Source organism: Spinacia oleracea, chromosome 4 (genome assembly GCF_020520425.1).
Source record: "Spinacia oleracea cultivar Varoflay chromosome 4, BTI_SOV_V1, whole genome shotgun sequence".
NCBI lineage: Eukaryota > Viridiplantae > Streptophyta > Magnoliopsida > Caryophyllales > Amaranthaceae > Spinacia > Spinacia oleracea.
In genome coordinates, this window is record NC_079490.1 from 103,174,836 (window position 1) to 103,189,362 (window position 14,527).

Here is a 14,527-nt window from a genome sequence, read left to right on the forward strand (position 1 = left end):
CAAGGCTAAGGAGATTCATCTTTCCATTATCCACAATCAAAAGAATTGTAAACTTCATGTACAAAAAATTATGCAGAACTCATGGACTTCTGGTACAACCAGATATCCAGTTCCATTTAACTAAACAAAAGTTCACCTAAGATTTCCTGTTGCCCTGGCTTTCAGACATGTGATTATAAAACTTCATCCTAGCAGTCTGAACAAAAGCCTATGTGAACTAGAACCTATTTAGTTAGTATATCCACATGTCGAAATCTTTCCTAAATTTAGTGTGCTATCAAGACTATACAGAGCAAACACGAATCTTCTGTGCGTTGATCTTGAGGTCAGTTCCACCCATCAGGCACTTCAGCAAATCAAATCATGTTTGTATAACATATGAAAAAGAACTACTTCAAACGGAAGTCGTGCCTGAATACAGTCAAGTTCTGGGTAAACTTGTCCCTGTTCTTTGAATCTAAACTTCGGGATACATCTGCCATTAATTTGTCAAAACAAAGCACAAGGCGCTGTTGCTGTTCCACGGGCTGCAAGAAGCAAGATGCAAAACACAGCATAAGGCATTTTTCTCTTTCTTTAGTTAGTTTATGGGGGTGAGAGATAGGAGGTGGTTAAGTGACTTTAACATGGCAAACATGCTTTATTTGAGAAGATGGTTATGAGATTTCGACCCACTTATCTTTAACAAATCACTTTATAATGCAAGTGATGCTATCCTTCACAGTAATAGGACTATGCAGTATGCACAGGAACAATTGATCTTTCTCAAAATTTTCCCTTCCCTACCCATCACAATATATCTCAGATACATGTAACACACTCTTGGTTATTGATGTATGCATCAAACTAAATGCCTAAAAAAGACTGAGGACTCAAGCAAAGCAAGGATTCATACTTTGGAGGTTATAAAGCAATAATATGCTACCATTTGTTCACATAGTGGTTGAAAAGAATTATCGGTCCTTAGAGGAAGACCCCACGACCCCACGTAGAGTAGCTAATAAGGTTCTAGGAAAATTCAGGAGGGTTTATCAATGTATAGAGATACGGAAAGGTGACATAAGGTAACAAATGCAGTCAGGAAAAAATGAGGTGATACTTTAAGATAAGAAAATGTGACAATGACGAATATATTGGGGAAAAAAATAAAACAAGAACAAAGTTACAAGTGATTCCAAATGCGAAATTGTATACTGAACTTCTGCCCTCTCCACTAAAAAACTTCATGTTGGTATTGGGCACGCATATTAAGGGGGTGTTGGTATGGGGTTTATAAGAAAGATAAAGGTAATCAAGAAGCCTCTTTCCATTAAATCATGTTTTATGGCTGCATTTCCCTGTGCCAACTTTTGACCACCCTAAATCCTTGTAACATGATTCCCCACCCGCACCCACCTCCCAAAGGTCCAATAAAAAACGCCCAAACTCGTGTACACCGTTTACAACATGAGATCATATAGTTGATTTTTCACCCGAAATTATTTCTTCCTTAGTCTTATACTCTTATTGTAGTTATCATATTAAAGAAAATGAAAATTTATAGGAAGATATTCTATTGTGATGTTTCCTGTCATTTACAATAACCTTTGACAATTTGACCAATAGCCATTTATTAATTTACCATAATAACTGTTATATTTTATTATTATTGGAACTTTGGCAACTACTCCAAGAAATGTAAAAAATGAAAAACTAGACGACTAAAATGGGACCAAAGGAGTCGTTCATCTCAGGTATCAATTTGGCAATTACATTTTAGCAAAAATAAAAAAAAATTAAAAGCTTTCTTGTGCTTAATTAAAGAATTTAGTCATATAAGCTTCTTATCAAGTTGGATTACAGACTTGAACTTAGAAACCTTTCCCAACCATGTTGGATTACAGACTTGAACTTAGAAAAGTTTCCCAACAATGGAACTTTACTAAAAGAGTTTATACACGGAGATTGTACTGTAACAGATTTTTCATGTTTTCCTACATAAAGACATTCGGTAACGAGTTCAAAAATTACATTGAGACATCCGGTGTAGACCATTATGTTACTACCTCAGCCGTCGTCATCCTTTATTAAGGCTATTTTGTTAAAAATGCTACTCTATTGAAATTTAAGAACTTTACATTCATATTTTAGTCTCTAAAATTGTGCAGAACCTATTATTTCTACATTAAATTAAAACTTGGTCAAAATTGTGTACTTTGAACTATAATCTAAATATACTACTCCAAACAAAAATGGTAAATTAGAGTTTTCTCCGGTTCATCAATTCAAGCAGCAGTGACCATGAATCAGTGTAACACTCGCGAGATGATGTTTCTGCGACATTATGACAACAATATCTTTCGTAAGCATCCAACTTAGTCTAGTCTCATCTTTTTTACCAAGTTTCCCCACGTACAACAAGAAGTCAACAACAACACCAAAACCAAAGCCTTGTTCCAAAAAGGATGGGGTAGGCTGCATGAACCAAGAATCTCTCTCCTCTAATCATCGACAAAGATTCTCTTAATTCATTCACTTCTATCTAGTACAACATGCTCTTCAACACCTTTCTTACCAGTGCATCCTCCAGTCAACATTTCACATGCCAAAACCAAAGTAGCCGATTCTCCCTTATCTTACGCTTAATGTCCGCTACTCCAACTTTCCTCCAAATATTAATTATCCCTTAAGGTGCTCCCACATACTCATCTCAGCATACGCATATCTACTACACCATTCTCTTAATATGCTATTTTGATGCCCAATAGTCTGACCCATATAGTAACCCCGGTATTGCCAATAAATGGAACAGAAGATCTAAGTTTCAATGGGATCAAAGTATAGAAAAACCAAAGAAAACAGACTTACTTGAATACCCAATGACCTACCCAAATGGAATATTAGGAGACCGAGACAGGAAACTGTTTATGGTAAGCTGAGTGCACCATAAGTTTCTTTCTTTGTTTATATATTCTCAAGCAGTTGAAACAACAAAACATATGAATTGCGAAAAAATATGAACACATACCTGTGAGGCCAAAATTTGAGTTTTCAAATCCGTAAATATCTGCAAACACAAGTGTAAGCTCATAGTCAAGTAGGATCACTGATCACAGGGATATTAAATAATCATTTGTTCCCCTTTACTTGCCAGAAGGACCGAAGGGTATAGATAATCAATTTCATGTCTATGTCGGATCTTTTTCATTTCAGAACCCCAATCTTGGGTAAGAACGCTCATTCAGCAAGATGAATGACTGGAAAAGAAGCCTCCAAGGGGAAAAGTTACATATATTTATAAGTAGATCAAAATACATAATAATGTAAATCCTGGGACTTGCAAATTTAATTAAGCGCTGATGACTGGTTTTTTTAAGGAGTGAGAGGTTGACTGCTTACTTTTGTTTTAAATAAGTTTTAATGGCTTACAAAAAGATATTGCAAGTCTGCCTCACCTCAGTCTTGTAGAATAATTTAATTTTAGTCCAGCCAATAAACAATCTCCTGCAAAGGGAGGGAGGCAATGTGGAGGGAGGAATACTAGTCTCCAAAGATAAGCATCTGGTTTCTAAATATCCATCTTTGTGATGATCTGAATCACCTGATTCATCATAATATCGTATAGCAAACCTCCATGGAATATTTCCCTCAAAGTTCCTTTAACGAGCCTGCGAAGCAAATTAATGTGCCACATAGCAATAGACTCAAAAACTCAATACTTATGGCTGCCATTTTACAGTACTGAAGGTCCAGTTCACAAACATCTGTGGGAATTCCCTAATAATCATGGCGCAACCAGTAGATATATTAGCATTAACTATTCACCCTAATCGAGTACATAGTCCATATAAAGGCTGTTTTTTACTTCGATACCCTGGCTTTCCAAAAAATGGAGACTGCAAGAAAGGAGAAGCTAGTAAAGACTTAAGTGAATCAGAACAAAAATTAAAAGGAAGAACACCTCACAACTAAACTTATCGACCAAGAGCTGTTCAGATTTAACAAGAGGAAAGAGATGACAAGAACCTTAAGAGAAATTATACAAATCTAATAAAATTCTATGAAGATACAAAGTATTATACTTCCTCAGTTTAGTTTACCTAAATTGTACTCAGCTACGTAGCAACAGAAACCAAGGAGAACTCATAACAGGGACCAGCCATTTGAGTTCTTTGACTTTTAGGAAGAGAAAGATATAGTGTTTGGTTTTATTAAATATAAATGAGTCCCATAAGGTGGTGTAGGAGATGATATAAAATAAATAAAAGGCTTACTATACCATGAATTAAGTAGAAGTGCATAGAGCTTAGAAAACCAGTGAAAACAGAAAATAGGTATAAATCGGGAAAAGGGAGGTAGTATATACTATATTACTATTTATTTGTTTTTTTGATGTTTCTATTTGGTGTCCCAAACATTACTAGTACTTGGTTCTCCCAACCCCCGGTTCTGTATAAAAGCCTTTCATTAAAATTTCCATCAATTTAAACCATCAGTGTTGACGAGGCTTTTGAAGTATTTCGTTATTTTTTCTTCTACAACCTGTTTTCTTTGTTCACCCCTCTCTTTTCTGTTTCCCTTCCATATCTTCTTTCTGTTTTTCAATTTGATATATACTACCTCCGTCTAAAGTTTTTAACATTTACTATTTGCACAGACTCGATCCAATCTTTAACCATTAATGTATCCAATTTCAAATGTGAAAAAATTATAGAGTTGATATTTTGAAAACATGTACCGAAACAAATTTAACAAGATTTCACATATTTATACTTGGGAACTTCTCAATGGTAGCCAGAAAAAATGTTATTATTATTGGTAGTCCTCTATTTTTTTTTTATTATGAACAACAACATGAATAAAGATTTTAACATTAATTTTTTGTATATTACTTGATGACAACTAAGTAAGGGATGGGTAGAATTACACAAACACTCCTAAGTTAACTTTTAGTATCATTTCCATCTTAATTAAAAAAATAAAAATAAAATCCAAATTTCATGCAACCAAACTTCAAAATCAAATTCAATTGACTAAAAGTACAGAAATTAAGAACTTTGTTATGAGAAATGAAGACTTTCCATTTTATTGTACATTTCCTCATTAAGTTGCAAAGACACTTAAAGCTAGTAAGGAGGAGAAGCAGCAAAAAAAAATTGAAGGCAAAAGCCGGTAAGGGAGGAGAAGCAGCAATAAAAGCTACAAAAGAGAATAACTAACTTAAAGCTTTTTAATGAATTGTTTTGGGGAAATTATAGTTTCCAGAAATTTAAATGAATTTTTTTTTCCTATTTTTATTTTTAATAAACTTACCATTATTAATTATTAAGAGAATTATCCAAAAAAATCATTGATAAAGTCATAATGTAGAAAAGTTAAAAATAAAAGGCTACCAATGACAATAAGTAATTTTTCATGCTACCATTGAGAATAGGCAATAGTACAGGGTTACCATTGAGAATTTCTCTTTACATTTTGATGAATATAATAGTTAGAATTCCCAGTCAAAGTTTTTCAACTTTTGGACCCAAATTTCAGAAAGTTAAAAACTTTCAGAAACGGAGGTAGTAGTAGGTAAAGAAGGTTGAAGTGCGCAATAAAGGAAAGGTTCAATTATTTAATTCTTATCCTCTAGACCTTTTTTTAATGGCAAGTGCTTTGTTACCTCGTAGTAAAACTGTTCACAACACTGCCAAAGCCACGGGGAACCAAAAGAACATCATAAATATTTTTCTACCAAGGAGAATCGTAAAAAATGAAGCACCATCCGGCAGAAAGTTACTAAGCTACCCCCTCCGTCCCAAATTAGTCTTTACACTTATCATGACATAAAGTTTTAGGATATAAGTTGTTGGGTTATCAAATATTAATTTATTAGAAGAGTAGATGTGAAATGAGATAGTGGGGTATTATTTTAATTGAATGTGAGAGGGTGTAGGCCCTTACTTTTTGGTAGTGGATAGAGAGAGATATTGAAATAATTGTAGTGTCTTTCCTAAAATAGAAATGTAAAAACTAATTTGGGACGGATGAAAATGGAAAGTGTAAACACTAATGTGGGACGGAGCGAATATTAGAAAGATGATAGGCGACTAGGACAAGTTTAAACATAAGTTAAGGAAGCTAATCAATCACTTCATGGAAAAAGGACGTGGCTGAACAAACAACAGCCAAGAGGTTGCCTTGAACAAGAAAACATGAAGAAAGCATAATTTGAAAGTAAAGAATCAACAGATATCCTCAAAAGAAGTTTTGAGATAGTTCAAAGACTGCAAAGTAGAGTGCCAAGCCAAATTGGTTGGAGATCACACTAAGACATGCTAAGTTTAATGTAAAAGTGCGATACACGTGGAAAGGACTCAAAGGTGGTATCCTCTGCAAAGTAGAGGATTGGAAAAATAACACTACAAGCTCCAATGCAAAACATTATTCCACTCAATCTACCCTCCTTAACATGATCGACACTAATTACCTATATCACATGCAAATGAACATGACATTTGTGCATTTACAACATGAACATGTGAATCTTAATATTCCAAAAAGAAGAAAAAGAAGGAAATGAATGCATGTTAGCGTGTTCCATATTTGTGTTTACGTGTGTACACACATCAACCACAGGTTTTACCCCCCCCCTCCCCCCCCCGTTAGACTTTCAATACACCACAAACCACCACCAAGACCTTTTGTTTTTCCGTACATACGCAAGGAGGCCACACAAGAAGCAAAACACCAAGGAGACAACTACAACTACAACTACTTTGGCAGCAGCAGATACTTTGCCTCTTTGGAGGCAGGGAACCACACCCCTTAGTGAACGCAAGGATTGTATTTCATTAAGACTCTTGTCTCATGCTAGCTACATCTGTGCTACTTTATCTTAATTACTTTTGTCTTATGTGGGGTTTTGTAAATAAAAGGGAAAGAGTGAAAGAGAGCAGCGCATCTTGAGAGTATTTTGGTTAAGTAGGAGAGTTGAGACCTCCCGAATGTCTCTTGGCTATTTTGTGTTGTAAAGCTTCAAGCTCTATCATTTATATATCAATAACCTTTCCTTGTTCGTTGTGTTCATAGTTTTGTCAGTCAAGGGATTAGTCGATTCCTTGGGTATCAGAACATTACGTATTCAGGAAGGTAAGAGAGTTAGCCTTGAGAACATCGAATTCTCAAAGAATGGATGTTATGGAGGGCTCGCTGGTGTTAGGCATGGAGGTGAGGCGGGAAGGAATGGAAAACACCATCCAACAAATGACGGAAAGTTTAGCGGCTTTCCAAAGAACACTAGCATAGAAGCTCCAGGCCAAGAGTGACGAGGAGGCAGAAAGAAACCATGCAGCAGCAGAGACCATAACTACCCGACTAGAGGGAAGAATAGACCGTTTCCAGGAAGACCACACCACTCAAACGGTGGCGATGAAGAAGGACCAAGAGAAATTTCAAGCGAAGATGCGGGAATTAGTAGCTGGAAACAAAAGAAACCAACACGGGTGTTCCTATTACACTCCTAGTCTAGGATCAGCATCAATGGAATCTCATCATCCATACATAAAGAATTGGTGTGGTATAATCATATCATAACATATGAACAGTAAGAACTAGCATTCTTATTGAAACTCGAACTCATATGGAAGAAAATAAATTTATGGATGGAATCAAATATGCAGTATTTACTAGACAAAAGTATTCCGTTATTGGGGGAAAAGCAATGCACTTCTAATGTCGAATCAAGATCATACCATAAGAAGTTTATTTTTCATTATGCTCACATTACCCAACCCTTGTCGAGCAACTAAAGAAAGATTAATTTGGGTGGTTGCGATAGAGCTACAGAGGCATTTGACAAACTCAAATCATTCATGTGTGGGCTCTATGTGGCTATGCAAAATTTCAAGAAGTTCTTTGTGGTGGAAACAAACGCTTCTGCCTTCGCTTTAGGTGCGGTGTTGATGAAAGAGGGAAATTATCACGTTTTATAGTAGAATTTTAGGGCCTAGGGCTCGATACAAATCGGTTTACGAAAAAGAATTAATGCCGGCTTGTCTTTCAGCTCTTAAGTGGAAGCATTATTTGTAGGCCGATGTTCTGTGGTGAGAATGAACCACCAAAATCGGAGATTCATACATCAACGGGCTGAGATTGGGGTGGACTACCGAAGATGGGTGAGTTACGTAAGTAAATTAATGGGCTACGACTTTGAGGCCCATTACAAACCCGACACTTCTAATAGGGTAGCACTGGCAGGGGCACGCACTTTCTCGCAAGGAGTATGGAGAGGTCGAGTTAGGGGTACTGGTTTCTTCAATTGGAATACATTGGAAAGCGCTAGAGAAGGAGATTAGTGAGGATACTCTAATCCAGGGTATTACAACGAAGCTAATGGCAAGGTAGAAAAAAGAAGGCTTTGAGGTGGTGGATGGAAGGTTGTTGTATAAAGGGGTGGTATGTCATCCCTAAAACTTCAACTATAATCCTAGTTTTCTTACAAGAATATCACAGCTGGGCTATTGGAGGTCACGGAGGCGATGTGAAAACATACCTGCGAATCGCACATGAATGGTTTTGGGGTGAAATAAGGAACACAATGGCGAATTCGTTAAAAGATGTGAGGTGTGTCAAAGAAACAAGTTGTCACAACAGAGACCCGGCCTAATATAACCTTTGCCTATTCCGTATCGAATTTGGGAGGATATATCTATGGATTTTGTGGAAAGGGTTGTCAGTATCGAAGGGGGGTGAACACAATATTGTTGAAGGGGGTGGATTTTATGGAGGGGGTGGACACAATATTGTTGAAGGGGGTGGATATTGTGAAGGGGGTAGACACAATACTGTTGAAGGGGATAGATTTTGTGGAGGGGGTTGTGAGTATCAAAGGGGCTTTCGTTAAAGAAATTGTGTGCCTTCATGGTTTTCCTACCTCTATCGTACCAAATCGTGATCGGATATTCTTAAGTATATTCTAGAAAGAGCTTTTTCGTCTTCGGAAAACATCTCTCTAAGCGTAGCACGACTTACCATCCACAAACAGACGAAAAGACGAAAGTGGTAAACGAGAGACTCAAGTCATACCTGAGATGTTTTTAAGTCCGGACAGCTAAGGGCTTGGGATAAGTGGCTAGCTTGGGTTGAATTCTCATACAAATCCTCACCTCATACCTCCACCATGGTAACTCCATTCAAGGTTGTCTACGGAAGAGTCCCGCCTTCCATTATCAGGTTCAACATGGAGAAAAAGTGGTAGGCAAATTAGAAGAGAACTTGCAAGAACGTGATGTGACGTTGGATGAGTTGAGATTAAACCGCTTTAAATCCCAACAGCACGTGCAGGAGCTGGAAAATCGCAAGAGGGAAGTACAATTCGAGATGGGAGATATGGTGTATTTGAAGCTCTACCACCAAAAATTTGTCGCAAGGAGACCCTTTGAGAAATTAGCGGCGAGATTCTATGGTCTTTTCTCCGATGATCCAGAAGGTAGACAAGGTCTCTTATAAACTCCAGCTACAGAGTAAGATTCACCCGGTTTTCCACGTTGGCCATCCCAGCAAAACTCACTTCTGATTTGGAACTAATTGTGGAACCGGACGCAGTTAAGGAGGCACGGTTAGTGCACAAGAATGAAGAAGAAATGATAGGTTCTAATTATGTGGAAGGGGATGTCCGACTTCGAGGCCACTTGGGAAGAGGCACGGATGACTGACCTCCTCTTTCCGGACTTCCTCCTTGAGGACAAGGTGAGCTTTTTTGGGGGGAGGGGGAGGGGGGGGGAGTATTGCAATGTACTGACCAAGACCTTCTGTTTTCCACACAAATGCAAGGAGGCCACACAAGCAGCAACACACCAAGGAGGCAACTACAACTACTTTGGCAGCAAGATATTTTGGCAGAGGCAGGGAACCACACCGCTTAGTGGAGGCACGGATCGCATTTCTTGTCTTATGCTAGCTACATCTGTCTTGTGCTACTTTATCTTAATTACATTTGTCTTATGTGGAGTTTTGTAAATAAAAGGAATTGGGGGGAAAGATAGCAGGGCATCTTGAGAGTATTTTAGTGAAGTGGGAGAGTTGAGACCTCTCTAATGTCTGTTGGATATTTTGTATTGTAAAGCTTCAATCCCTATCAACAACTTTCCATATTCCCTGTGTTCATAGTTTTGTCAGTCAAGGAATTAGTCGATTTCTTGCATAAATGCTAGTTTACTAAAAAGAAGCCGGGATAATTTCCGCTTTGCTTTGATGTTTGCAAAATTGCATCATATTAACCATTACTGCATCACAAAGACAATTTTAATAAACTACTCAACTACTATCAACATAATCATGTGATAACAGTCTACTCTATACACAGTCTCCTTGACATGCTGAGAGATTTTTTTCATAGTGATTCAAAGACAAATCTACTTATGCAATACGTTGTCCAAAACAGAAGCAGGATGTAGAAAAGCATACGAAGATTACCTGCTCACTAATCAGTATCAAACTTAGTATCGGCCTACTCAAACTCCATTGGTTGGGACAGTCCTCAAACAATACAAGTTCAAATAAGGTCTTCAAAATCTGTCGAAAATAAGAGCAAATAATCATCATAATAGGACACAAAAATTCATCCAAAAGAAGATTACGTCAACCCCCTCTCCCCTGACAAAGAAAAAACAAAGGTTGTCACGAAGTTTTTGCAACTTTTCTCCAACTGAGTAGACTGAAACAATCGAGTTCTTTATTCAACCCCGAGTTATGGTAGTAAAAATTAAAAACTTTCCCTCAACTATCTTCTAATTCTTCTTGGCTATTAATAAATATTTCCGATAGCTAGGGTCAAGTACAATAATTTTTTTTGTAATCCTAACAATAAGACTGCATGCATCTTGCAACCACCCACAGGTGTGTGTTAAGGTGTCATAGTGGCTATTTTATTTTATTTTTAACATATGCATGTTTTTGTACAAAAATAAATGTAAACTGTCCATGCCGATGTCGACGAAAAATCAAACATGGATACTTGAGGTAAAATGAGAGTTCGAGTAACATAGCTCATAACGGGTGCAGCTTACTGGTGTAGAATACATTATGAAAATAATGTTAGTGTAACTTGGTCTAAATTTTGTGTCTAATCAAATTACTTCTTAATCACGATAAAAACGGCTCTCTATAACTTTCAATATCAACAGTCACAAATAATTCAAATTCGAAGGTAAACAGATTGCACAAGCATATGAACTGATACAACAGATCAATCACATATCTCCACCAAAACAGTGTAAACTTTCATTGGAAACTGAAAGCAATACCCAATGATGAAAATAATAATCAATTTACATAAATGACCACTCAATTCTACCCTTTTCAAACTTACTCATTGTCCAAATTAAGGTGTCCATTAAACTCCAATCTAATCTATCAACTGTACAAATTATGAAAAGGATCTCAAATAATATATGATCTCAGTGCATAGTTTTGTTCTTGGATAAAGCAGGGGGGATGAAGTTAGATATAAGTCAATAAATTAGCTATAAGAAAAATTACATAAAATACAGATCACAAATGATTGATATATAGATATTTATGCACTATAGAAAAGGAAAAGCACAAATATATTTCATCGTCACGTTAGGATGTTTTGACGATGTAAAAACTTACTTCTGGGAATAATGTGGGGCATTCTGCTATATGCCGTGCAAGACTGATTGCAGCTGGTGAAGAAGGAGCTTCCCCCATGGTAATGTTGTTGAAATAAAAAGCTGCTAAATTTTCAATTGCTGATGCGCACTGAGAAGAACATTTACAGAGGTCAAGCTAGTAAGTGATTATTATGTGAAGGCAACAGCAATCCTTTATATTCATTCAGTCTACTTAATAGAACCATCTTACAAGGGTATAAAGCTTCTGCTCTACCATCATTTAACTTGATTGAAGACAAAGAGAGTGAACTAATCTAAAGTTAGAGAATATGCAAATGAACAAAAAATACAGCAGTAGATACATCAAAAAAAATGTAATTGGCTGTAGAGAGGCAGGGGGACTTGGACGTACCTGTGTTGAGATGCCTGTATCTAGACCTTTAAGACCAGATTCAAGGGATCCCATAATGCGCATAAAAGTGCTTGTATCCAGATTCAGTACAAAAGCAATATGGCTGCTGAACAAAACCTCCAGAAAGGCAAAATATGCTTTTGTTACCTGCCAAACAAAGTAAAAGAAATCACATCAGCCTTTTCATTAATACAAAAGAGGCAAAGCTGATGCCTACAAGAGTACCAGTGCATTGATTAAACTTAAAATTCCTACCAGGATAAAAGCAAAATCAAATTTTCATAGTTAACTTATGGACACAACAATAAACTATGTCAAGTCGTCCGGAGTCTGATGCAAGAGAAAATTATACCAATATATTTAAAAGTTCTCCTAAGAAAGAATATGTGGCACATCCACACGTGAAATCCGCCTCCTTCACTAGAAGCATGCCATGTCCTCCATTCAACAAGGAACATATACGACAATTGATAGGAAAAATTTCTTCTAGCAAGCTTCGAGCATGAGACCAACAAGAGCTGAACTAGAAGTCCTAACTAATAAGTGTGATTTGGTACTCCATGCAAATATATTTACGTTGAACAGGTGAGTGTTTACTTTGTACTAATTTTCTTCAATCGTGTTGGTACAAAAATGCAAGCAAGCGAATGAGACCCTATCGCTTAGGGTCTGGAGTGCCATAGGGATATGCTCTAATGGGTGACCAATCCCTTATGATTACAAGATGTTCCTCACAAACAAGCAATTTTATGCATTGAATACCAATTTAAATACAACTAAACACAACAACAATGATTCAATACAATTAAAGAGCAATTCACATAATAAAAGAACCGTGGATAATGTGAACTAGAGTAATTCATGAAAGTAACCTCCATGAGGTTACAATGGGGCCATTTCGTTACATACATAACCAGTCTTGCCATTCCGCAAAATCTGGTTGTGACACCGCAAAAATCATATCCATCTCCACGTGTTGTTCTGCTTGTCCATTACGTAACTGTGACTTGCCGGCTTACCGTATTAGTACATTTTTTTCTCGTTATTTATGTTCTTTCGTCTAAATTAGTAAATTGGCTAAATATTTCATTAATTAATTATGTATTTTATGAAACATGATGATTTAACTAATTATTTGATCACCAAATATAATACTCACTCATAATATCATAGATTTGGTTATATTATGCTGGAAAAATATTGCATTAGTCATGATCCTTTCTATTTATCCACTACAAGTTGACAACGCGATAGCTACCACTATCCCAACTCTATGATTTACTTGTTCAATTTGTTCTTTTTAATACCTTCATTATATACTTCAATATTCTATGAATTACATATTCTTGTTTTATAATGCCCCTTTGCATTGGATGCCTACATATTCTTTTTATAATTCTCCTTTGCTCATTTTACCATTCGTTTAAAATCTTTGAATTACATGTTTTTATAACACCGATATTTCACATCTATTGAGGAAAGAAATGGTGGGGGATCATTCCACATAGTATGCTTTAGAATGGTTAGAGAAACAACACAATATTAGGTGGACCCATACAAAACCAGCAAAAGGGTAAGATAATTAGGAAAAACTAACATAGAGAAACCGGTAACGCTTTGTTGGATGGAGGGGGTATTTCATTAGTAAATACACAAACTCGGATTAGGGATTATTAATAAAGGGCCTATTTAGAAAGAAATTCAGCTGTATGACTGGAACAGTTGCGTCATGAATATAAAAAAAATCAGACTACAAGGAAAAGTAAAAGGAAACAACAGTTGCGTGGCACGAATAGACACTAGTTACAAGATTTTTACAGACCACGAGCCAGAGAAAAATGGGTCCTAGTTGGTGGATAACTAACAGTGAATTCAATAACAACACAATATTTTTCATGAAATATTTCATCATTACTGCTCATCTTGTTGAAAGCATTGACATTTGGAACTCAGGACTTCAACTTTAAGTTGTAGGTAAATAAAGAGGATTTCCCACAAAAATTTCATTTTTAAATTGTAAGATTATAAGGAAAAGTAACAAAATATTCCCTCCATTTCAGAATACTCGCAACACTTTTGCGCGTAGTTTTTGGATTGTTTGTGGTCATCAAGTGGGGTTAGTGGTCATATTTCAATTATTTACGTGAGAGATAAATAATAAAGTTGGTGCAAGTGGGGTAAGAAGGAGAGAGAAACAATAAAGAATAGTAGTCCCATGCCAGAAGAAGAAGTGTTGCAAGTATTCAGAAACGGCCAAAAGAGCTAAGTGTTGAAAGTATTCAGAGGGAGTGGCTCATTAGAATATGTGTACGTCCACACACAAAAGATCATACACACGGAGAGAGCCCAGTAATTAAACAGAAAAAAAAAACGTCATCTTGTTACTGGAATCAAGAAATACATTGATAACTTGAGATACAACATATTGTAAAATCTACTATGAAAAACAATGGAGCGTGGAACATAAAAAGCCTACTCAAATACATTATTGTCACCTTTCAAAGAATTTTCAAGTCGT

General features: G+C 36.4%; 1 protein-coding gene across 3 annotated transcripts in view; it reads right to left on the reverse strand.

Annotated features, from left to right (window-relative positions):
- The window catches only part of LOC110797121 (uncharacterized), a 41,595-nt gene continuing 27,068 nt past the window's right edge, over window positions 1-14,527 (reverse strand). For all 3 annotated transcript variants that reach the window (XM_022002216.2, XM_022002215.2, XM_022002217.2), the window contains 5 exons: window positions 12,010-12,156; window positions 11,617-11,745; window positions 10,438-10,536; window positions 3,008-3,046; window positions 1-527 (listed from right to left, as the gene is read on the reverse strand). In XM_022002216.2, the coding sequence (XP_021857908.1) occupies window positions 390-527; window positions 3,008-3,046; window positions 10,438-10,536; window positions 11,617-11,745; window positions 12,010-12,156 (552 nt within the window). In that variant the 3' untranslated portion in view covers window positions 1-389. The remainder of the gene's footprint in view (window positions 528-3,007; window positions 3,047-10,437; window positions 10,537-11,616; window positions 11,746-12,009; window positions 12,157-14,527) is intronic.